Raw genomic sequence first — 25,845 nt, 5'->3', positions numbered from 1 at the left:
AGACCACAGGGAGGAGACCAAGACAGCCCAGCCCACAGCCAGCCCTACTGCCGGCTGTGAGTGAAACCATCTTGAACCTTTGAGCCCAACTCTCCCTCTAGCTGAATGCAACTGTACAAGCGAGTCCAAACCAGCAAAGTGAAACCAGCAGAGGAAGTGCCTGGCTAACTCACAGAATCGTGAGAAATAATAAATCTTAGTTGTTTTAAACCACTAAGTTTTGGGGTGGTTAACTATGCACCAAAGCTAACTGAAACAGATTGCATTCTGCCATTTTCATATAACGGCACATCATTCATTTCCCCTACATTATTAACATATCTATTAAGGTTCTTTTGGTTGCAACCATCAGAAACCAACCCTGGGCAGCTTAAACAAAAAGGAAATGCATTAGAAAGTTCCTAGGAGTACCTCAAGGAACAGAAGGTAAAGTTGAGGGGAGGGGAGAGGTCAGGGCCCCTGTGGGGACGTCAACAGCAGGGGGTCACGGAGTGTCTTTCCAGAAAACTGCCATTAACAATGCAGCGCTAACAACTCCTGGACTACAGACTTCAAGTGCTCAGAACAGTCTGACCCGTCCCAGCTGGGCAGTGTCTACCTCCAGATCATTTAGCTATGATGGGGGCAGGGCAGGACGCGGATGACAGAAGCCGGAACCAGGAACCACATAATTCACTCATGGCCCAGGCCTGCTCTTCAACTGCTAACTATGTTTTGATTTTCCAAAACTTTTCTTTCAAATGTTTTTGTAACTAATGTATCAAGGTTCCTTCTAAAAAGGGAGAAGAATATGTGCAGGCCCACTTTTGAAATTGTAACGACGACCAGGGCAACGTTGTATACTTTCGCACAATACAACTGTCTATCAAGGTTTTAGGTGCAGATGGGTCTCTGAGAGGGTGGGTTGGCCGTCTGAATGAAGTTTAAAAAATGTTTGGGGTGTAGACAAGAAAGGAGAGGCACTAAATAGTAAAAACGGGTTAAAGCCAGAGTAACAGGTGTTATGAACAGCGAGAAGGAAGCAAGAGCCAACGTGTGGGCTTGGGGTTGTCTCTGGGAAACACGACCAGCTCAGAGGTGTCGGGAAGGGAACAGACCGTGGCTGGCCTGGGGGGCTACATCGTTCACCGGACGGGGGAGCGACTCCAGACCCTAACTGACGCCGCCTGCAGTGGTCGGTGCCAGAGACAGCGCCTACTGGGACGTGGGTGGCTGGCGCCTCGGACGGGTGGCCCAGGGACCTGGGCCTGGGGCCACCGGACTGGCAGACTCGCTCGCCTCGCGCCCTGCACGAAAGCGGCCGCCCCCATGGAGCGGGGCGGAGGGCCGGGGGCCGGGAGCCGGGAGCGGGCGGGGGAGGCATCTGCTCCCGGGGCTGAGGCGGCGCCTTCGCCTGCCGGCTGCCGCAGGAACGCGGGCCGCCGCGCCGTCGGCGACATCTTGCCCGGGAGGAAAGCGCGGGCGGGGCGAGCGGGCCTGAGCTGCTGCGCCACGCGCGGGGGACGGGCGGGCGCCGCGGGGCTGGGGGCGCAGGCCAGGCCGGCGCGGCAGGAAGGAGGTAAGCCGGGCCACCCTCCTGCCCACACCCCTCGCTCGGCAGGACGCTCCCGGGCCCCCAACCCCGCCGCCCGCTCCCGCGCCCCTCGCCTCCCCCTGCCCGTCCCCTCCTCCGGCCGCCCTCTCGTCCCGCCCGCTGCCTCCGGCTCCCGACCTCTGGAGCTGCCCTTGGAGGGGACCCCACGCTCGCAGCGTAGGCCGCTCCGCCCTCCCCACGGAGGCCCTGGCCGGACCCCGCCCTGGCTCTCAGGACCCGATCGCAAGGAGAGACGCCTCCGGGCGGGTCTGCCCGGGACCCCGCCCCTTCCCCGGGGCTGGCCGCCCGCGCCCTTCGCCCCCTCGTCCCCGCCCCCGCCCGCCCCGTCCGGGCGGGGCTCCGGGTTTAAACGTCGCGGCGGGCCGGGCCCGCGGAGGGGAGGGGAGCGAGGGGCGGGGCGGGCCTCTGTGTCGTGTCCCGGTTCCGTAGGCGGCGGCGGCGCGCAGCGGCGGGCGCTCGGGCCGGCGGGCGGCACCATGTCCCCGGGGAGCGGGGTGAAGAGCGAGTACATGAAGCGCTACCGGGAGCCGCGCTGGGACGAGTACGGGCCGTGCTACCGCGAGCTGCTGCACTACCGCCTGGGCCGCCGGCTGCTCGAGCAGGCGCACGCGCCCTGGCTCTGGGACGACTGGGGCCCCGCCGGCGCCTCGGACGACTCGGCCTCGTCGGCGTCGTCGGGCGCCGGGGGCCCCGCGCCCCAGTGCAGCCCGGTCTCGTCGCCGCTGCCCGCCGAGCCCGCGGCGCGGGAGGGGCCGGAGCAGGGGGCGCGCGGGGCCCCGGAGGAGCAGGGCGCGGAGGACGCCGAGGCCGTGGACGCGGAGGCCGCGGAGGACACGGCTCTGCCAGGTACCGGGCCCGGGAGGGGGGCTGCTCGGAGGACTGGATTTGCTCCTGGCATCTGACTGCCCAGCTCTTTTTCTCACAGCGCTCAGGACAGGATCTTCCTTTTTTTTTTTTTTTTTTTTTGTAGACCGAGAATCTGCCTCCCTCGACAAAATAAGGAAGGTGTCAGCCCCGCCTCCGCCCGTCCCCTTTATTTCCATAATTAGGTGGCTCTGGCTTAAGCCAGCTGTGAACTCAATTGAAATGCCGCTGGTGAAGTCCTGGTCTTCACTGGAGGGCCCTGGTGGCCTTAGTGAGCCCCTGAACGCCCATCTATTTCTAAGCGCCCATTTTTAGTGAGAGGAGCCCAGCTTTCATCAGATTCTCAAAGGTGACACCAAGAGGTTAACCACTGAGCTAAGCTTTCTGTCTTGTGAATGGGGCTCTTGTTTTCTGTATTAATTCCCTGACCTCGCTGTGCTGTCTCTAAAGAATATTTTGCATTTGTTTACGAAGACTGTTGTGTGTAACTCCTGGCTGGTGGGAGAATATTCCTTGTAAATGCTAGGTCCTCTCCGCTTCTGCCCACTCACTCATCGAAAAGCGCCCATCCTCAGGCTGTCGCTGTGTGCAGGAGGAGCAGAAAATGCTGGCAAATGGCTCTTGGGTGCTGTGCATCTGCTGTTTCTGCCATGGCCCTACACCTTCTTTCTTGCCCAGAGGGTTGCAGAGTTGGGGACTCTCAGCATGGGAGGTGGAGTGGATGGTGGCTGGTGCTGAAGGCCAAGCTGAATGCCTCAGATGGAGTAACCCATGGTCCCTTTTGTTACTTTCTGACGTTGGCCAGACACCACCACGAGGTCACTCGATTTTAAAGAGGACCTAGTGAGAAAAACAACTAAAATTTACTGAGAGCTTATTATACATCCAGCCACTGATCTTAGAATATGTATTTTTTTTCTTTTTTTTTTTTGTGAGGAAGATCAGCCCTGAGCTAACATCCATTCCAATTCTCCTCTTTTTGCTGAGGAAGATTGGCCCTGGGCTAATATCCATGCCCATCTTCCTCTACTTTATATGGGATGCCGCCACAGCATGACCTCACAAGCGGTGCATCGGTGCGCGCCCGGGATCCAAACGCCTGGCCGCCAGCAGTGGAGCTCCTGCACTTAACCGCTATGCTACGGGACTGGCCCCCTAGAATACGTATTTTCTCATTCAACTTTCAAAACAATTCTGAGAGGTAGGATCATAATTTTTATCTCACTTTTAGAGATAAAGAAATGGAAGCTCAGGATAAATGATCAGTGGCTTTATTTTTGTTTGTTTATGGCATTGTAAGTGATGATCAACCAAACTCACCTTGGACTTGCGTCCTGGCCTCTCTGTGAGAGACTGAGGAGGAGAGGAAGTGTAGTCTATGAGCCACGCTGTTTCACCCTTCTTATACTGTCTTCAGCTATTCTCAGTGCGTTATCTGTGGCAGAGCTGCCTCTCCATCCTCGTGTTACTTGTGAAGTCCCACAGATTCCTGCATATCTAGAAGCTAGATTCCTAGCTTCAGTGATGGTTGCTAGAAATGCGAATAACGGAAGGTAGGGAATGTGCCTTCCAGTTTGTTCCTGTGGGCACTGATCTACCAGCTAAATTATGAGATTCGCTTTATCAGACTGAATGGGCTTTTCTCTCCCCGACTCTTCCCCTTCACTGTTTGTGAAAGAGTTGTCGATTATTTCTGTGTGCATATAAATGCAGTTTTTAGATGGCATTCTAGTATGGATGGTGCCTGTGTTTGCCTGAGTTCATGATTATTTTGGTTTCCTTAGAGACGCTGAGTCCTCCCAGTGGCTAAGGTAGTTATTTTTTCTCAGCTAATGTTTTTGCATCAGGGAGAAGAAAGGACGTTTCTGCTTGCAGGACTCCCAATCGCAGGATCTTTTGCTTTGCTCCTGCCTGTCACAGCCCCTGTTGATTCCTGTTTCTGGCTGGCTTGAAAATCTTTGTTTTTAAATGGACAGTTTTACTGAAGCCACATATACACATAGAAGCATATAGTTCTATACTGCTTATTACAGAGATACAGCAGCTTCCCCACCACACACATGCCAACTGCCTATTCCTTAGGTGACCACTTCCAACTCCTCTGGTTTTTCCTTTGGTGTTTATTTCTATATTTCCAAGTAACATGGCTTTTATTGACCCTTCTTGATTTTTTTCAGTTTTTAGCATTACTTTATTGGCTTTAATTTTTTTTACTGCTCTCCTATACGAATGGCCCATCCCCACACCCTCTCAATACAGTCATCATAGATTTGTTAGATTCACAATTAGTATCTACAGTATTGTGCCTGTGGAAAATGTTGCTCACAGCTGCCCTATATTGTTTGCCATGACTCCCTTTTCCTTCTTTCACAATACAACCAACACATCAGGTTCAGTATCACTCTTGACATCTTAAGACATCCCTCCAAAGGCCTCTGACCTACTTCCACTTGGCCTGGTTGCCACTCTTGCAGCCTGCTGCCTGGTTGTACTGGTTGCATCTTGGGAGGGTGCTTCACCACCCCAGGGACTCCTTGACTTCTCTGTTTGTGACCGAACCAAGTGGGCTCGCCTCCTGGTGAGTTAAATAAGACTCTACACCCGTGGAAGTTGTCTCACAAAATAAAATGTATTTGCAGCAAATAGGAGACCATGAGGAATCATTTCCAAAGTCATGGCGTCCCAAACAAAGGGAAGCAGGAACTTTTATTTCAGTTGGGGAATGAATATTCAAAAGGGAGAGGCCGGTATTTGCTTGCACAGCCTCAGTGGGAGAACATGCTTCCACATAATGAGGCCTAAGCTTCTCCTGGAGAGATCTTTGCATTAAAAATAAGGCAGAGGTCGTGGGTGTAGCTCTTCTTGTGAGGCTTGGTCATTTTCAGGGTGGTTGGTGGTTACATCTCCCTGGAGTTTCTCGCTTGGTCAGTTTCAGGATGGTTGGTGGTTACCTCTCCTTAACATACAAAGGAAAAGAAACAACTTGGAAAAAACAGTTAATTGCTTCCAAACCCACCTTTGAGTTTCTCTAGGCACCTAGTCAGTGACATTTTGGGTCAGAGCCTCTGTTGTGTGGCTCTCGTGTCATCTCCTTTCTTGGTTTACCCCCTCTTGCTGGAGCTTATCTTCTGGTAGCTTTCTGAGAAAAGGGTGTGTGAGAGGTTAATTTTCTGAGACCTTGCATGTGAAAAGATAGCTTTATTCTGCCCTTACAATTCAGTGAGTTTGTGGCTGGCCATGGAATTCTAGGTTGGAAGTAATTAATTGTCTCTAAAACATCTGCAGGCATTGCTGTATTGTGTTGTAACTTCTGATGTTGCTGTTAACAGTTCCTTGTCATTCTGATTCTTGATCCTTTGTACATAACATGTCCCGTCTCGTCACTCCCCCCAATCCCCCAACCCCCCAACCCCCTTAGGAAGCTTTTTAGGGTCTTCTCTTTGTCCTTTGTGTTCTGAAGTTTTTCCTCGATCTAGGTCAGTTTTCCTCCAGTGTGTTTGGTGGGTCCTTGCAGTCAAACTCATGTTTTGTAATTCTGGGAAGTTTTCTTGAATTGTGTTCTCATTCCTTTTTTTTTTTTTTTTTTTCCTGTTCCTTTCTTTCTAAACTCCTTAATTGTTGGAAGAAGATGGGCATGGATGTTAGCCCAGGGCCAGTCTTCCTCAGCAAAAAGAGGAGGATTGGCAGATGTTAGCTCAGGGCCGATCTTCCTCACACACACACACACACACACACACACACACACAAATCCTTAGTTGGATGTTAGACAGCATGAATTTATCCTCTAATTTTCTATCCTCCCCACCCCCAATTTCCATGTTTTTTCCTTCTGTTTTTCTGGGTGATAGTCTCAATCTCATCTTCCAACTCTTCTGTTGCATCTTTCATTTGTGGGATTCTATTTATTTTTTAATTTTAGAGCTCTTGAATTATTTTCTGAGCCAGCCTTCCTTCCTCCCTCCCTTTCTTCCTTCTTCCCTTCATTTCCTCCTTCCTTTCCTCTTTTTATTCCTTTTTAAAAAATAATATTCTATTCCTGATTCAGGCATATAGTATCTTCTCTTATCTTGCTGAGGATCTTACTACAAGTTTTTTGCTCATTTTCTTCTCCTTGTGTGTTTCTTTAGCATAGTCTCTTTCCCCTTGCCCCCCTACTTTTGGTTCTTTTTGCTTGTAATCCTGTATTTCATCTTAGCGACTTTTCTCAAATGTCTAATGATCCTCGGCTTATCATTCTTATTTAACGGATGGGTACTAAAAAGCTGTTTGGACCTTCCCTGTGTGTGGTGGGGGTGGGAGTGCGTGTTAACTGTGGGATTCCTTCCCTCCACAGCCAACATGCTTGGAGGAGTGGTCTACACTGTGTCCAGTTCCTTTCTTCATAGTCACATTTCTTTCTAAATTAAAAAATTTTTTTAAGCAAAAGTATACATATGCATAATTTAAAAAAAGGTGCTTAACATGAAAAAAGTAATCCTGATCATGTCCTATCCATGCCCCTTGCTCTGTAGGGTGCTCCTTCCAACTCTTCAGCTTGCCTTTCAGCATTGGGCCCCTCTTCTCTGTTAGATTTATCTGTTGGCTTTGTTACTTTAAACATTATATATTGACTTCCTTTATGGGAGATGAAGATTTAGCTCAAGATCTTAGCTCTGCCACCCCCACCCCCAGACATACCACAGCACCCATTTTGTCCCAGTGTTAACTATATGACTCTTTTGTTTAAGTACTATTCTCTGTTTGAGTAATCCTGGCTATGTAAATATTTGCAGGTGAGCCATGTAGTAAATTCTGATTACATTTTCTTTATTATTTATGTTTTTACCGAAGTTAATCATTGCTTCTTTTTTTGTTGTTGACTTATTTTTTTAATACTCCCATCACTTATTCAGCCTGAAATAGTCTGGTAGTACTGTAAAACTTGTCACATGCTAGACACATTAGGTGTTCTGTTCATTTTATTTTTTTCCTTAGAGACACTTTTTTGGAAACTTTGATTATCCTCTTCCAATTTAGACCTTATGCTGTCCAGATCTGACACAGCTGTCAAACTGGGGCTTCTCTTCACTGTTTGCTGAGTATTCCTTTCACTCACTTCCTTTACCTGATCTTGTCTTATAAATCTCAAGTCTTCCTTGCATGGCTTATCCCTTCCTTTTGGTGGAGCACATCCTCTGTAAATCCTGAGAAATGTTGCTTGGGAAGTAAAAATTTTGTGACCTTGCATGCCTGAAAATGCCATTATTATATCCAAAGGCTGGATTGATATTTTGGCAAAGTAGACAATTCTAGATTAGAAATTTCAGTGTTTGAAGACATTATTATTATACTGAATCTGAGATTTTGTCTTCCTGTTGAGAAATACCATGCCATTCTGACACCTGTCTTGTGTATGTGACCTCTTTTTTTTTTGGAAGTTTTTAGGAGACTCTCTTTATCTGAGGTGTTTTAAAATTCTGTGTGCGTCTTTTTTTCATTCATTGGGCTAACAACTTGGTGGGCCTTTTCTTTTCAATCTGGAAACTTTTCTTGCAGGTTCAGTGATATTTTCTAGTACCGTTTAAAAATAATTTCCTCTGCTCTATTCATTTCTTCTTTCTACAATTATTTTTAATCAGATGGATGAAACTTCTAACATTTTTATATAAAAATTTCTTGATGTTGGAATTTTTGGTTCTATTTTGTGGCAGAACTCTTCAATTTTATCTTCCAAAGTTTCTATTGAAATTTGTACTTCTACCATCCTAGTTTTAAATTTTGAAGAGATTACTTTTTTTGTCCCAAGTGTTCTTTAAAAAAAATTTTTTTTTTGACTAACATGCTGTTCTTCTTGGGTTTCTTTTAACTCCTCCCAGAAAGCCATAAACATCCTTTGAGAGCTCTCTTATATCTCTGGCCTAGTCTTTTTCTGTATATTTTGGTCTCTTTCTTATTAGAGGATGCACTCGTATGTCTGTTCTGAGCCTGTCTGCTCATATTTAAGTGAGGCTTGAAATGCTTTTTGAGAGTAGCGTGTGCGTGTTGACTGTAATCGGATGAGGACCCAGCTGTTTCTCTGTGGGACCCCAAGGGTTAATGTGTGCCTGTTTCTCCTGTGTTAGCTTCCCCAGACAGCGCTCCTCCAGGCTCCTGCCTGAGAGGGTACAAACCTGGCTGTCAGCATTCTGGGAACAGAGTTGGGGAAAGGGAGGAGGGATCTCGTTCCTTACCACATAAACCTATTTTCAGGAAGGTGTCCCACCTTACTTCTACTGTGCCTGGTGCCCCAAGTCCTTACCCCCTCTGGTTCTCCCTCTCCCCTGTGCCTTCTGGAGTGAGAGAGGGGCGATCACCTGGCACATGGACTAGAGGAAAGACCATGTAAGAAGTACGTATTGCTGCATAACAGAATTACACTGAAAACTAGTGGCTTAAACCTCTGGTACTCATTTATTATTGCACATGGTTTCTGTGGGTTGGAATTTGGCCCAGGTGCAGGGTCTGCCTTGTCTCTGCTCCGTGCTGTCTGTGGCTCCCGTTGGAAGGCTCCAGGGCTGGGGACTATCTGCTAGGACACTCACATGTGACATCCTCCTGTGCCTGACTCTCCTTATAACATGCTGGTTGGCGTCCCTGAGAGGGAGCTGGGCAGATGCTGTATTACCCTTTACGACTTCTCCCTGGGAGCCACATAGCACTTCTTTCATCCCATTCTGTGCCTACAAAAGTCTGCCCAGGCTCCAGGGGAAGAAGCATGGACCCCAGTTCTCAGGAGAGCACGTGGGCTGGGCACTGACTGATGCTGGACCTTTGGAAAAGGCAGTCCACTGCACTAGCCTTCTGGGGAATCTGGTGCCTCCATTTCCAGTTCTCTCTGGGGTTCAGCTTGTGTCCTGTGGGCCTTTCTCCTGCAGGGGGTGAGGACTCACCCTACTCAGTTCTGTGAGGTCGCTTCTACCTCTTCATCTCCTTTCAGCTTCCGAAGTTTTATTGACACCTTTGTTTGATGTTGTTGCCTCCCTTGCTCTTTGTCCTGTGGGTTATACTTTTTTCCTTCACTTTATGGGGTTTTGGGAGGAAGGGACTACTTGCACATGTCGTCAGTGCACATTTAACCTCAATTCCTACATTTTTTCTACTTTTGCTTATTTTTATTTTTCACATCTTTTTCTCGTTCTTGATCAGTCTTGCCAGAGGTTTGTAAATTCTATTAGTGTTTTTCCAAACTAACTCTTGGCTATGTGGGTTTTCTTTATGATATGTTTTCATTACTTCATAATCTCCTTATTCTAATTTTCTTTGAGCTTATTTTCCTAAACAATTTTATTTATTTATTTATTTATTTATTTACTTTTTCCCCCAAAGTTCCAGTAGATAGTTGTACGTCATAGTTGCACATCCTTCTAGTTGCTGTATGTGGGATGCGGCCTCAGCATGGCCGGAGAAGCGGTGCGTCGGTGCGCGCCTGGGATCCAAACCCAGGATGCCAGCAGCGGAGCACGTGCACTTAACCGCTAAGCCACGGGGCCGGCCCTGAGATTATTTTTCTAACTTTTTTTTTTTGTGAGGAAGATCAGCCCTGAGCTAACATCCATGCCAATCCTCCTCTTTTTCCTGAGGAAGACTGGCCCTGAGCTAACATCTGTGCCCATCTTCCTCCACTTTATATGGGATGCCGCCACAGCATGGCCTGACAAGTGGTGCGTTGGTGTGCGCCTGGGATCTGAACCCCGGGCCGCCAGCAGCAGAGCGCATGCACTTAACCGCTACACCACCGGGCCGGCCCCATATTTTTCTAACTTTTTAAGATGGATGCTTATCATTGATTTTTTTCCCTGCGTTTTTTGATATATGTACCTGTCATTTTAAATGATTTATATTCCCTCTTTTCTCCATGCTCTCCATGCCTTTGAACAAGCCACTCCCTCCTCTTGGACTTCTCTTTTCCTGTTCTCTTCCTGGCTAGCTCCAGCTTGTCCTTTAAACTACATCATTATTACCTTCTCTGGGCAGGCTTCCCTGGAAGATCTGGGTTAGACACACATGGAATGGGAGAAGAGGAGAAGGAAGGGAAATGAATCAACGAAGATGGTTTGGGTGGTTTTCCTCCCTTTCTCAGTATTGTAACTATACAAGCCTTGGCCCCCCTCTGTTTCCCTTTGTCTTAGTCCTCATGGGCTCCTTTCTCCCTCTTCCTAGATCCAGGGAAGAGAAGAGGACAGGGTGTGGACACATCACTCAGAGAAATGTTTGAGCAATGAATGGATTTCGGTTCTCATGATAAAATGGAAGGTTGGCATCTGACCTCATCCCAAACAGCTCAAGTGCTGGCTTTAAAGATGTGGCGCTCAGTGGTGTGGAGCATTAAACCCCAGGGTTGGATGTGGATTGTCTGCTCCTTGCAATGTTTAGTAGTAAATGAAACAATTTGGTAGAGTCAAGGTCATGGTTGAAGACAGAAGTGACAAATAGTCTATCAGGGCTTCTTGCACACATGTGCCACTGTGTCTGGACTGCCTGTGCAGGGGCTTGCTCAACGCTAAAGGGGACCTGGACACAGGCAGAAAAGAATCATAGCTGAAAGTAGTCAGGGACAAGAGTAGGTCCTAAAGAGGTGAGGAGGTTTTGGAAGAGCAATCTAGAAAATCATCACCTAGAGCCAAATTGTGAGGCTTCTGAAGCGAGGGTGTCCTTCAGACCTAACAAGTGGGGTGAGTGAAATGGGGCTCAAGATGCATAAGGAGCTCTTAGTCAAACGTAAGTTTAGGCTGAAATGAAATAGAGGCTCACAGAGGGTTTAAGCAAAGTAATATGACTTTTACAAAAGATAAAGGGTTTATAAAAAATAATGAATGGCAAAATCGTAAAAGGTGCTTAGGAGAAACAGTTATTTCTGAGAGTGTATCCTTAATATCTGGTGTTCATTTCAGGTCGGCAGCCCCATTCCCCACCAGTTTCCCCAGCTCTGTTGACAGGATTTAGGCTGTGTAGACCGTGGGCCCTGGTTCAGGTAGTGATTTCTGTTTTGAGTGTTGGGGAAGCCCTCCTAACACAGGAGCCCCCATCGCCAGCTCTTCATACAGGGATGCACAGCTCTGCATCCAGGTGAGTAACTATGGAAACTACTCCCTCTTGTGACTGAGGGCCTGCAAGTTAAGGTTGCCAGCTTGCTCTTTCCAGGGGCATGTCAGAGCTGTAGGGAGCATTTTCCGTAATCAGGAGCATCAAAAAGAAATGGAATCCTGGAACTTGAGTGAGTAACTTAAACACTAACGTTTTGCAGCTGCTGCTGATTGCCACAAATCCAGATCTTTCCCTGAAGCAAGGCATTAAGATGAGTGGACTTATCTTGGGGGTTGTGGAGAAAGCCATTAGGCCGTGGTGCCTTCTCACTTTTAATATTTAATTGAGATGCTTAATCTCAGAATATGAGTTATAGTTGTTGCTTTTGAATAGGCTTGGTTTAATCTTGGTGTATTTGTCGATTTAAAAATGGGATAGACTTGGAAAGTTATTATACTAACTTGTTTCTGTATTTTTGCTTTAAGTGAAACTTGTGAATTGAACTGTAAGTGAAAATGTTACTGACATTATGAATTTTTTTACCTAAATATTTAAAGTAATTATATGTAAACCTGATTTTAAAGCATTTTCATCTTGTTTTATCTCTTTTTTAAAAGTACTGCCAGTGAAAGATGTAAAAGAAAAACCTGAACAACAGATCGGAACAAAAGAGACTGACAAATTACCCAACAATATCAAACCTCGACAGCAACCCAGTGCCTTATTTGCTAGAGGAAATAGGAAAGCCGTCAAAAGTCCTCAAAGATCATCAAGTAAAATAAAAGAAAATAAGCATCCATTTGCTCTTTATGGGTGGGGAGAAAAACAGACAGATACAGGAAGCCAGAAAACACACAATGTCTGTGCTTCTGCCCCAGTGCATGAGGTGGGTTCATGTGCAATCTGCTTCTCTGCTGTCCCTTGGAGGGTGGGTTTGGGCTACATTCCTGTCACTGGGTATCATATCCTGTGTCACTGGGATGCTTTGGGGTTGTGGTAGAGCTTAGGGGATGGTAGGGTGGGCCAAGGAAAGCCCAGAGCTGGGCATCTGATTAGCAAACAGGAGGATTCTGGATGTTGGCTGCCTGGAGATCAAGGGGTCTTGCTGGGAGTTAGCTAGTACGTGGAAGCGTTTACCAACAGTGAGCCAGGTGAACAAGTGGATGGAGTCAGGGTTCTCGAGTTCCTGGGGGGCCAGGAGGTGCAGAGGACGGGCACAACCAGGGCTGGCAGCTGCCCATCTAGATTTGCTGTGAGCCTCTTGAGAGGTTTCCAGTTCCTTCGGCTTTGATAACTGGTGGTTCCTTGACTCCTTTGTTATTGGTTGGTCTGTTAGATTGCTTCTCCTGTAGTCCTTGATATCTACCATAGACTCCCTTTTGCTCTCCAGATTAAATTCGAATGGTTATGTTTTCCCCTGCTCAACCATATCCAATGCCTTTTACCCCTAGGAGCTTCAGTTCTCCCCTGACTTAGCCCTGGCTGGTCCCTGTACGAAGTCCTGAGAACATGTCAGACAGGAGGGTCCTCGTGTAGAGCCAGTAAACATTTATGTCTGTTAGCGCTACTACTGTTACTACAGCCTAAAGCAAAGAGTGAATGAAAAGAAGCAGAACGAGAAAGTGCAAACTGTTTGAATTCTGATTAAATACCATAAACAAATTTTTACTGAACGACTTCTAAACCCTAGCAGATGGTGTTATTTGGAGTGATATCTGAGACAACAAAGCTGTGGTTTAACAAAAGACCTCTCGCAATTCCATGGGATTAAATTTAACAGGGTTTATCTGTAGTATGAAATGTCTTGGGTAGTAAAATCCCTTGAGATTTTTTTCCCAGTATTTTGCTGTAAAACATTCAAAGTCCTTTAATGGAATACTTATCCGTGCTTTAATGCTAAGCAGATCCAATAATTTTCCAGAGCCAATTTCTAGAGGCACATGCAAATTAGTTGCTTACCATTAATAGCTAAAATTTAGTCCGCAGACATTTTCTGTTGCTTAGTTTCTTTATCACTGACAATGGTAAACCACAGAATCCGGGGAAACGGCTTTTCTGGACAAGCTTTTATACACAGAAGAACTGAACATGATGAGGCTGGGCTTGCCTCTGCCCGGGGGGCAGTAGCCACATTGCAAATATTCTTGAAAATTAGAACAGATGCCACTTAAATTATACTTTTATTTTTGAACTCTCTTTAGATTCATGAATCAGCATTACGAGCCAAGAACAGAAGACAGGTGGAAAAAAGGAAACTGGTAGCTCAGAGGCAACGTGCTCACTCTGTGGATGTGGAGAAAAACAGAAAGATAAAGCCTTCCTCCTCAGAGAATCCATGGATGACAGAATATATGAGATGCTATTCGGCAAGAGCTTAAAGGAAGAAACAGTTGCTTGGACAGCCTCTTTTAAAAAGCATAAATGAAAGAAAGAAAAAACAAAAAACAAAAACTATCAAAAGAAACCAGACACAGGTTTCAGAAACCAACTGATTATGCAAGGTTTTTCCTAGGGAGTTTCTAAAAGATTGTTCTATTTTGATGAATCCTGGTCGCCTACCTCAGCAGTAGGGTGACAGTTGAAGCCATAGACATTTGGTTATTTATGAAGATAATTCCCTAATCTTTGATATTCTTATAAGGATTTTGTTTTAAAGCATCTTAATCTTTTAAGATACTGACACCAAATGCCTTTAAATGGCTATAGATGCTTAACATTCAGTTTTCTTTTCATAAGTTTAGGCAGAGCCTATTTTCATCCTTTTCTGAATAACTTTTCAGATTCCATAGTGAGGAAGATCATTCCAACTTGCAGCGTAAGACTCGTTTTCTGTATGTGTGGTTTTCTTTGTGAAAGAATATCATCAAAAGTGAGTTTCAACATTAATATTGATTCTGTGTATAATGAAACTAGAACTTTGGTAGTTCCTGAAAGATTAAACTTATTGTGTTTTGGTTCAGCACCACTTCATGTAGCCTGTGATATTTAAGAATTGTCTGGGCTGGGTGAAGGTCATCTTTTTAAATGACCATCTAGGCACTTATTTAATAGTGTAATAGTTCAAATGCATTCCAATAAATGAAGTGCCAGTGCATTGTGTTTAGAGTAGTACTGAAGTTTCTTTTGAGTCAAAGACTGACAGTTTTTTTATTGTGAGTTTTTTTAAGAACACATAATGGGGTATCAGTCACTTGCTGCAGTCTGGCCTTTTGGCGTGCACACCCACTGTGGACTTTTGCCTCTTCTATAATAGTTGGCAATGACATTTAAAACTTAAAATCTGAAATTCTGTTTAATAAAATTGAGATTGTCTTGCTCACTGGGGATGTGGGACAAATATTAAGATACCCATTAGAGATGTGGCCTGCCCCTAATTTCTCTACTTTTTCCTTTACAGAACTCACTAATAACAAAGCCTTGATGATGTACATTATTCAGACTTTTGGTTTAAATACATTACACCTAGATTCCTAGCCAGTTGATCTTATAATGTGAGAGAATGGTGGTGGGTGTATAGGCACAAATGTAAGTATGTAAATGAAGTGTTCATTCTATTTAGTGCATTTGCTTTTCGGTTAGAAAAATGGTTTTAAGGAACACTGGTTTCCATCCAGCAGAGACAGGAATCTCCAGGAGAGATGAGTGCTAAGTTCTCTGTAAGAGAGAAGGTACTTTGCCTGTGCCAACCTAGCCCTGGAGATATGTGAGGGAAAACTTGGTCTTTGACGTGAAGTTGAGCATTTCCTTGATATTTTTACTCTGGGTCTTTGAAGTATTATGAATTTTCAGAACACAAATATGTTTTATTCCACATAAAATCTTCACACAGTGTCATCTTACAACTGTATTAAGCTTTGAGAACTCATACTGAAGAACCATGAGCTTTTTTTTTTTTTTTGTTAGAAAGACTTTTTAAATATTTTGCATCAGAGAGCTCTCCTAACCATTGAGATTTATATTTAATAAGAGGAAGTTCTACGTGTTGTCCAAAACAACCTTGCTAGTAATTCTGCTGAATTTTGCTGTTATTATTATTAAAGTCCTTAAACATTGCAGGTACCTAAAGATCAAATTACTGTGGCGTTGTGATGGTGTAGCTGATTGTGAAAACCCTTCCTTTAGAACCACTTCTTGCATGTTCAGTTTTACCCATCTAGCTCAAGTGATCATGTTGCATCTGACAATCTTAGGGAAGATAGCCTTGGCGGGTAGCTCAGGCCCCACACTGATGGACTGCCTTAGAAACCCAACTTCCTCTAGGCTTTGAACAAGCCAGACTCTCTCTCTAGAAAACAGACTTGTATTTAATGTGCTTACTACTGAAAATTCCAGATGGAGATAAAACCTAGAAGGCAATATTGGCCAGTTTTTGCCCTTTTTAAGTAGAGGACAAATGAACAAGATTTTTAAAGTACTTTTAATGTGCATGAACAATGAGTGAATCAATATGAATTAATTGTGAGTCCCCTTCTTATGTCCAAGTCATTAGTTGGTTAAGGTTTCTTTTCCTTCTTTCTCTTTAGGGATGAAAATTACCTTTTGAGCCTATGAAATTTTTAAACTTGTAACAATTGGATGGTTTTACTTTTTCCTTCTCATTCTAGAAACTAATGTGGTTCTAATCATGTTCCTAATTCTTGGGACAACTTGCAAGACAGCAAGATAGTTTAAAATTACCTTTCATGTTGAAAAGTTTGAAACTGTTTGAGAATCCAGTGATATGTAAAATATAGAATAAAATAATTGCTGTATAAGACTGTCTTTTTAAATTTTTGGTTTTAAGTTCTTAATTAAAACAATTTGCCATAAACATGTTTTATGTGTTACTTTTATTAAAAGCAGTAATAGAATATTGAATAACATCTAGCCCTCTGCTGGACCGAGGTGAATGAGAAATAAATAGGAATCTGTTCTTTATTTTGAAACCTAAAAACTGCTCTTATTTAGGAGGCATCAAAATACTTGGTACCTCTGGTTATATGTATGCTCGCCCACCACCATAAAATTTCTAAGCACATAAATACATTTCTTAAGTTTACTAAAGGTGTAATAGGGTATAGGTTACTTTCTCATAATGTGGTAGACACATATTTATGGGACTTCGTATGTAATAGCTTTATTATTGTTTCATCAAATATCAATTGCTAGTAACTTGAAAGGAGTGTGTACTAGGTCACTCAAACTGAGCTGACTAAACTGCACGAAAGAAAGGTGGCTGTTGAGTTATTGGAAGTCAACTTCTAAAACAGAATTCTGCACAATTGGCAGGTTTAAAAATAGTCCTTAGTGTATTCCCCTCCTCTAAATTGACAATGCTGTACTGGGCATAAACTTTATAAATGGAATGTCATAGTAGTTGATAGTTAAAATTTTCAGAAGTGTTACTGGCAAAAAGGGAGAGAGGCAGAGCATATGTTAGAAGTAAAAACAACTTTTCTTGTTGACTGCTTCGGTAAAAAATCTTTAGTGGATAGTTTTACATTTCACTGGACTAGATAAAAGTGGTGCTGATATTTATATAGCCTGATTCTGTAGTTGGTTTGGTATCAAACTGCTAATGCCTGACTCATAAAGTCCTTACTGTATAGTCTTGTGATTAGTTAAATAATATTTAAAAAGTGATCCTAAAAATGTGATCTGGTCATTTCAAAATTTTTGCATCTGAAATAGATTTCCATACAATAGGACGAGTAGGGAGTTATGCTGTGTAAATGTATGCTTAATACCAAATTCTATGCAAGGAGCTATGTCTAGATTTTTGGCCCAGATTTGGTCTGTTCGAGCCTGCTGGTACGATATGGGAAAAAGTTGCTCCTTTAATAATTATTTCCATTTTGCAAGTCAGGACACCTGAGTGAAGACATCAGAAGCCTCTTTTTTGATTTCTTTTATAATTAGCAAAACTGTGTATTTAAGAACAGTCTCCCCATATTATTATAAGTTTATTTTGAGTTTTGCATTCACTTTAACATATAGAAGGAATAAAGACTGGGTACTTACAATCACAAAGCTCAGGCAATGGGAATTTTGGGTTGTATTTTAAGAGCTATGTATTGCTTTTAGCTTATATTTAATATTGAAGTTACTTGGAAAAATGTGAATAAAGTTAATTAATATTACAGGCTGAAACTTTTGTTTGGTGGGAAACAATTCTGATTCGTACATCAGTGGTTGAAGAAAATGTATGATCACATTGACTCCTAAATGGATTTTTCATTAGATGTTTAACAAGATACATTAGATACATTCAGGAAAGGATACTTTCTGTATATACACTTTGAGTTGAACTATAAATTTTTCCCAGTCTTTTCTCTCACACCTTCCTATTGTTTTGAAAATTACAAAAGTAATAGTTCACAGTTAAAATAATTCAAAAAAAAGTAGAGAGTAAAAAGTGCAAGTTCCTTTCAATACCACCCCCTCACCAAAATTGTACACCCCTTCTTAGAGGACACCAGTGTTAAGTTTAGTGTGTAAACTTCTAGGCTTTTTCTTCTAAGCACTTATCTGTGGAGGTACATAAACACTTTTTTTTCCCCCAAAGTATAGAATAATACTATACACATTCTATAACTTTTTTCAATTAATATCTTAGGGAAGGTTTGAGTTCCAGGTAAGATGGAGTTAACATGCACCCTCCTTTTGTTTTCACTAAACACAACTATAAAACCTGGATAGAATGTATGGCACAACTATTGGAGGACTCGAAGAAGTAAATAGCAACACACAGATTGGGGAGGAACACCAGAATTCTAAGTACAACTGAAGTGGTGAGTTTACCATCTTTTTATTCCTCTGGTATCTCCCAGCCTGAACACAACATGGCCCCAAACGCCAAAGTGAGCACAGTAGTGCAGAGATCCTAGAGAAGCCTGGCTTGAGGAACAGGAAAGGAATGGCTAAAGCCCAGAGTGAGGGAGGGAAATGCCCTTTGTTTCCTCTCCTGTCTCTTCACTTTTCATGCTGGAGCCCCCAGGTAGTCCCTTGGCTGCCAGCAGGAACCTGCAGGAGCTAAGAGTCTGAGGGAGGGGAACTTCACCTCCATTTGGTAAGGCTGAGGCACCAAGAGGGTGAGGCTGAGTCTGTGTGCTTTTTTCCATCTCTGAAGGACATGCCTCAATTACAGGAGTGGGCAGTTTCGGGTTGGAGGGCCAAAAACGGAAGCCCCAAGGAACCAGAAAGTACTGGTGACATAGAGAGGGATGAGCTCAGGGAAGTAGTTCCACAAAGATATTTATGAATTCTGGCTCACCCCTGACCTGCTCACCTCACTCACACTGTTCGCCTGTGGAGCTGATCCTAATTAACCAAACACATGTGAGACCTCAGCTGACAGACCCCTCCTCAGATCTCAGACTGACCACAGATGGTGTACACGTGGGACAGATCCCAACAGCACTGCAAAGGCTTTGAAAACTGAACTGACATTGGGACCAACACCCCCAGAACTTGTGGCCTGAACCTGACCAGATCGAGTACTAAAACAAAAATATCAACATTCTCCATGGGATTTGCTTGCATCTCATTATGTAATATTCAAAACACCTAGCATACAATCCCAAATCACTCAGCATATGAAGAATCATGAAAATATCTCTAATGGAAAAAGGCAATCAACGGATGCCATTATAGACTTTAAAGGAGCTATTATTAAAAAGTTCAACTGAGCAATCACAAACACTCTTGAAATAAGTATTAAAATAGAAATTATCAATAAAAAAAAGAAGAACCAAATGAAAACATGAGAACTGAAAAATACCATAACTGAAATTAAAAAACCCCTCACTGGATAGACTCAATAGCAGAATGGAGATGACAAAAGAAAGATATAGATCAATACAAATCATCCAATCTAAACAATAGAAAAAAGAAAAAAAGATTCAGGGCTACGTCATAGGAGTCACAGAAGGATAAGGGAAAGAATGTATTGGTTTAAAAACACCTGCAGAAATGATGGCTAAAAACCTCCCAAATAAAGCTGAGTGAACCCAAAACTGGATAAACCCAAAGAAATCCTAGCCCAGACACATCATAAAATGTTGAAACTAAAAGACATCTTGAAAGCAGCCAGAGAAAAATGAAAGATTTCCTATAGAGGAACAATTCAAATGACAGTGAATTTTTTCGTCAGAAACTACGGAGGCCAGAAGGAGGTGGCACATTTCTTAAAGTGCTGAAAGAAAATAATGTCAACTCAGAATTCTATATCCAGTGAAATATCCCTCAAGAATGAAGGTGAGATAAGGATATTCTCAGATGAAGGAAAACTAAGAGAACTGATAGCCAGCAGACCTGCTTTACAGGAATAGCTAAAGGAAGTTCTTCAGACAGAAGAGAAATAATACCAAAAGGAAACTTGGAATATTGGGAATGAAGCAAGAGCAAGTTACAGGATTCAGTCTTTTGTCCTTGGTTCCTGAAACAGCTGCAGAGCCATAAAGGTGAAAGGAGTGTCTTGTTATTTATAACAAGCCCCTTTCAACCACATCTGAGTTTATTAATGAGGTAACTTTTGGAAAATCCCTAAGGATGGGGGCTGGTTGCCAGGGGAATGACCCCTGTGATTAGAGGGTTGAAATTTTCAGTCTCCCCCTACCCCTGTCCCTGACCTCTGGGGAAGGGAGAGGGGCTGGAGATTGAGTTCAAACACCAGTGGCTAATGATTTCATCATTCATGCCTGTGTAATGAAGCCTCCATAAAAACTCAAAAGGACGGGGTTCGGAGAACTTCAGGTTGGTGCACACATGGAAATGTAGGAAGCGTGGTGTACTCAGAGAACAAGGAAACTTCACATCCCTTCCCACATACCTTGCCCTATACATCTCTCCCATCTGGCTGTTCCTGAGTTATATCCTCTTATAATAAACCAGTAATCTAGTAAGTAATCTGTTTTTCTGATTTCTGTGAGCTGCTCTAGCAATTACTAGAACCCAAGGAGGGGGTCATGGGAACCTCTAATTTACAGCTGGACAGTCAGAAAGCACAGGTAACAACCTGGACTTGTGACTGGCATCTGAAGTGGGGAGGGGGAGCAGTCTTTTGGGACTGAGCCCTTGACTGATGGGATTTGATGCTATCTCTAGGTAGATCATGTCAGAATTGAGTTGAATTGTAGGACACCTGGCTGGTATCACAGAATTGCTTGATGTGTGGAAAACCCACATATCGGGTGTAATAGAGTGTTGAGAGTAGAGGAGACACACAGGAGGACTGAATTTTTCCTTAGAACCTAATAACAGAGCTTCAAAATATATGAGCGTCTGTGCCAACAGTGCTCTCACGAACATGGTGAATGTTCCTAAATTCTGGTGGATTTTTATAAGAAGTGTGGCAAGCATCATTCCTACAAAATGACAGAATGCAAGAGGAACAAGGATTCTCAGGCCAGCCCCGTGGCTTAGCAGTTAAGTGCACGCACTCCGCTACTGGTGGCCCAGATTCGGCTCCGGGGCGCGCACTGACGCACCGCTTCTCCGGCCATGCTGAGGCCACGTCCCACATACAGCAACTAGAAGGATGTGCAACTATGACAGACAACTATCTAATGGAGCTTTGGGGAAAAAAAAAGGAGGAGGATTGGCAATAGATGTTAGCTCAGAGCCGGTCTTCCTCAGCAAAAAGAGGAGGATTAGCATGGATGTTAGCTCAGGGCTGATCTTCCTCGCAAAAAAAATAAGTAAATAAAAAATAAAGAAAAAACCCAAAAAACAAGGATTCTCTGTATGCCCAGGAAAAGCAGCACTATGACAGGAAACAGTGGCTATGGTGGGCAGACTAAGTTGATCTTCCAGAAAGAGGCTAAAACTACAAAGAAGATTGTGCTCAGGCAAAATATATGAAGGAAAATCTGACTGAATTGAAGGGAGAACTAGACAAATTTATAATTACAGTTGGAGACTTCAAAACTCCTATCAGTAATAGAACTAGTAGACAGAAAATCAGCAAAGATATAGAAGAGCTAAACATCATTAATCAAATAACTCTGATATTTCTAGAACACTCCACCCAACAACAGCAGAACATGTATTTTTCAAGTGCACTTGGAACATTCATCAAAACAGACCAATTCCCAGTTTATAAAATAAACATTAACAAATGAAAAATAATTGAAATCATACAAAGTATGTTTCTGACTATAATGGAATTAAACTAGAAATCAGTAAGAAAGATAAAGGAAAATCTCATATCAGGTGGAAATTAAACGACATGCTCATAAATAATCCACCAGTCAAAAAAGTCTCAAGAGAAATTACGAAATATTTTAAATGGAAGAAAAAAGAAATTACAACATACTAAAATTTGTGGGCACAGCTGAAGCAGTGCTTAGAAGGAAATTTATAGTTTTGAGTGCTTCTATTAGGAAAGAAGTTCTCAGATCAATAATCTAAGCTTCCATCTTAAGAAACTAGAAAGAGATGAGCAAAATAAACCCACATCTAGCAGAATGAAGGAAAAAATAAAGAGCAGAAATCAATGACATTGAAAACAAAAACAGAGAAAACAAATGAAGCCAAAAGCTGGTTCTTTGAAAAGATCAATAAAATTGATAAACCTCTAGAAAGGCTGACAGAAAAGGTCATACATACATAATATCAGGAGTAAAATGTGGTTATTTTAATTTGCATTTCACTGAATATTAGTGAGGTTAATGTCTTTCTCATATTTATCAATTACCTATTTCTTTGATGAATGGCCTGTTTATGTGCTTTACCGATCTTTTAAAATTATTTTGGAAAAACTAGAAAAGCACATTGCCTTTTTTTTTTTAGTGGGTTTCTGTCTAACTTATTTATCTGATACCAGTCTTCTGTTAAATATGTTGCAAATGAGTTGTCATAGCCTATTGCTAAGCTTTATGCTTTCTTTTGTCTTATAGGAAATATTAATTTGCAGAATCAAACCTTGAACATTTTCTTTACAGATGGGGGATTTTGTGTCACCTTTGGATAGATTTACCCTTCGATCATAAAAAAAATTCTACATGTTCTTCCAATGATTTAAAAAAAATCTTGCCTTTTACTTTTAGATCTTTATTCCAACAGAATTTTTTAGTGAATATGAAGTAGAGATCAAACCTTTTTTTTTCCCCTGATTAAATGGGTAGCGAATGGACTTAACACCATCCAGTAAAGAGCGCTTACTGATGTAAAATGTCACATATTTTTACATAAATTGCCATAGATACAAGGGAAGGTTTCTAGATTCTTCTATGGATCAATTTGTCTACACCTGAGCTCATAGCATTGTTTTAATTTAATTTTGCTGTATATTTTAGTATCTGGCATGGCAAGTCTCCCCACCCTTACCTTGTTCTTTGCTTTTCTTTTTTATATGAACTTTAGATTTTTTTTTTAATTTTTTAAATTTTCCCCCGAAAGCCCCAGTAGATAGTTGTATGTCATAGTTGCACATCCTTCCAGTTGCTGTATGTGGGACGTGGCCTCAGCATGGCCGAAGAAGCGGTGCATCGGTGCGCGCCCGGGATCCGAACCCGGGCCGCCAGCAGCGGAGCGCACGCACTTAACCACTAAGCCACGGGGCCGGCCCTTTATATGAACTTTAGAATGAGCTTGTCAAATTCTATTTTAAAATTCCAGTTGGGAGTTTTTTTTAACTGCATTGAATTTACTAATTTTGGAGGACTCATATCTTAATAATATTGAGCTTTTCTGTCCCCAAATATAGCATGTCTCCATTTAAGTTGGTCTTATATTTATTTCAGTAATTTTCATCAAAAAAGTCTTGCACTCTTCTTGCTGGATTTTTCCCCCTTCTATCAAATTTTCTATATGGTTTTTGCCTATGTATAGGAAAGGGGCTAAACTGGAAGAAATGCTATTACTTTTTCTGATAAATAAGGGAAGGAGAATGTGGGTGAAGACTAAGAGATTAACAATGCTGTCATTAATTAAATAGCTTGGAATTACATCAGAAGAACCAGAGAACTGGTAATGACCCAACTGTTTATCAATAAGGAACTGGTTAAAGAAAATGTAGTATACCCACACAATAGAACATTATGTAGCCTTTAATAATAAGAAGAAAGTTCTCAATGTACTAAGATAAGCAGAGAGCTCCAAGATACAGTATAGATGGAAAAAAGACAGTGTATATAATATGTTACCTTTTGTTTAAGAAGAGGAAGAGTAATAAAGGTATTTGTATCTACATCAAGAAACTCTGGAAGGATGCACAAACTAATAAGTGGTTTCCTGTAGTGGCAGGGGAAGAAATGGAGTGATGGAATGGAGTCAATGGAAGGAATGGAGTGATTCACTATTTATCTTTGACTTTTGAACCATAAGAATGTATTAGCTATTGGGGCTGGTCCCATGGCCTAGTGGTTGAGTTCAGCACGCTCTGCTTCGGCAGCCTGGGTTCGGTTCCCGGGCGAGGACCTGCACCACTCTTTGGCGGCCATGCTGTGGCGGCAACCCACATACAAAATAGAGGAGGATTGGCACAGATGTTAGCTCAGGGCGAATCTTCCTCAAACAAAAAGGGGGAGATTGGCAGCAGATGTTAGCTCAGGGAAAAGCTTCCTCAGGAAAAAAAAAGAATGTATTAGCTATTAAAAAAAATCCTAGAGAAAACACAAAAACTAAATACTACCCACTCTTCAAAAATATGTCCTCCTGAAGATTCTAAGCTATGTGACTCTTAAGCAAGGCTGATAACAGGACCACCTGGGGGCCTCTATGGGCCCACATGCTGCGGGCAAAGTAGAGGGCAGGCTGGCCGCTCCACCGCCTCCTGGTCCTGAACCGGGCCGGGAGGTTGTTTGAACATTACCATATTTAAAACACTGAGATTTTTGAATAGTAAGGTATAAATCCTGAATTTTCACTGAAAAGACTAACCTTCTCCAGGAATAAAATTTTAGCATGAGTCTGTGACACCAACAATAAAAGCAGCTGAAGCTTATCAAGTGTTTTCAGAAGGACCAGGGCTGGCTTAAGTAGGTCAGGGCCACTGGCACTTCCACGTGTTCTGACTTGCAGGCACAGACTCTTCTCCTCTCCTCCATGGCAGGCGCTGATCCTCCCGGGATTCCCAGCGTGTCTATTTCACAACAGCGGTGCTCCAGTAGCCTGTGCAACTGCTTGTGGAATAAAAGGATGCCTTCTTCAGGACTACCACAGTATTTACGGCAAAAGTAAATAAATTTAATAAAGATAAAATCTAATAAAGACAAAAGGTAAACTTTAAAAAAAAAAAAAGTGTGGATTTAAGTTTGGGCCTCCTGTTCTAATCAGTGGGAGTGTTCACTAGCACAAGTTCTCTGGAGGGCAATTTGGCTTTATCGATCTTAAAAAGGAACATTTCTTTGACTTGGCAATTCCACTCCTAAGCATTTCCTGATACACCCACGTGCGCAGATGTCCTGCCAAGGGAGTTCACAACAGCGTGGCACACTGGGTAGACTGGCGCAACCACACCGCCTGCCTCTGATAAGGAGCTAGACCTACAGGGGAGGAATGAGAAAAGGAGTGAGGCACAGCCTTGAAGCACACTGGAAACAGTGGAAGCACGTCTGCTCCCAGGGTGCTGACTGTGCTCCTCTATGCACAGGGTTTCAAGAAGCTAACCGGTGCCTGTGGGAGGTGCGACAATGCCTGCTGCTTGGAATCTTGCTACACGTGTATGGTTTCACTTTAAACTTAAAACACTGGTTTCATTTACTATGAAAGACAGTCTGAACTAGTTGACTACTTGTGAAAATTGACATTGCCATTAATTTATCTTTGTTTTCATGACTTAGGTGCTGACTAATACCTGTAATGACTACATCAGTTTCTGTTTCACTATTTTATGACGTGAGGATTTCAGAATTGGGGAGTTCCTTTGTCTCTGTGCTGCCTTCTGGTCATTGAGAGGAACCCTGGGGAGTTGGCATCAAATCCTTGCTTCCTGCCACAAGCCGCCGTGGGTAGCTCACCTTGCTGGGGCCGCTAGGGCTGCCACCTCCTTCTCGGGCAGGACAACACAATGTGGCTTAGCCTCAGGGGTCTTGGCCTCATGTTCACTTGTGGATGATTCCTGACACTTACCCTACCTGTTTGCCTTCTGTACTTTCTACAGTGTCCATTGAACTAGACTTGACTTTATGCCCAGTGGAGTACTCTGCTGTGCAGTGTCACCCACTGATAGAACAGATATGACAACTGGGTAACAGAAGAACAGGCCAAAATTACTCCTGGAAATAGAGGAAAAGAGGATGGCCAAATCTGATAGTTACAGATTAAGTAAAAAAAAATCCTGAGTAAGTAATGAAATTTTTCTTCTACTCTTATTCAAGAACTAAGTTAAATAAATAGAGATGAGAAGCAGTGCAGGCAAGGGC

General features: G+C 43.1%; 1 protein-coding gene across 2 annotated transcripts; it reads left to right on the top strand.

Annotated features, from left to right (window-relative positions):
• The first annotated feature begins 2,017 nt into the window (after window positions 1-2,017).
• Window positions 2,018-16,310, top strand: CCSAP (centriole, cilia and spindle associated protein). 2 transcript variants are annotated; one of them, XM_087431956.1, is made up of 3 exons: window positions 2,018-2,440; window positions 10,637-10,729; window positions 12,118-12,207. In XM_087431956.1, the coding sequence occupies exons 1-2, from the start codon at window positions 2,071-2,073 to the stop codon at window positions 10,696-10,698; spliced, it is 432 nt and encodes a 143-aa protein (XP_087288082.1). In that variant the 5' UTR covers window positions 2,018-2,070; the 3' UTR covers window positions 10,699-10,729; window positions 12,118-12,207. The 2 variants fall into 2 exon arrangements, with proteins under 2 accessions (XP_087288082.1, XP_014640258.2); XM_014784772.2 differs by lacking the exon at window positions 10,637-10,729 and adding an exon at window positions 13,702-16,310 and having other exon boundaries at window positions 2,028-2,440; window positions 12,118-12,386.
• The last annotated feature ends 9,535 nt before the right edge of the window (window positions 16,311-25,845 follow it).

The sequence above is a fragment of the Ceratotherium simum genome, chromosome 6 (genome assembly GCF_057802395.1).
Source record: "Ceratotherium simum simum isolate JZ-2026a chromosome 6, ASM5780239v1, whole genome shotgun sequence".
Lineage (NCBI taxonomy): Eukaryota > Metazoa > Chordata > Mammalia > Perissodactyla > Rhinocerotidae > Ceratotherium > Ceratotherium simum.
Note: the sequence above shows the minus strand (reverse complement) of the source record. Positions and strands in the feature narration are given on the sequence as shown.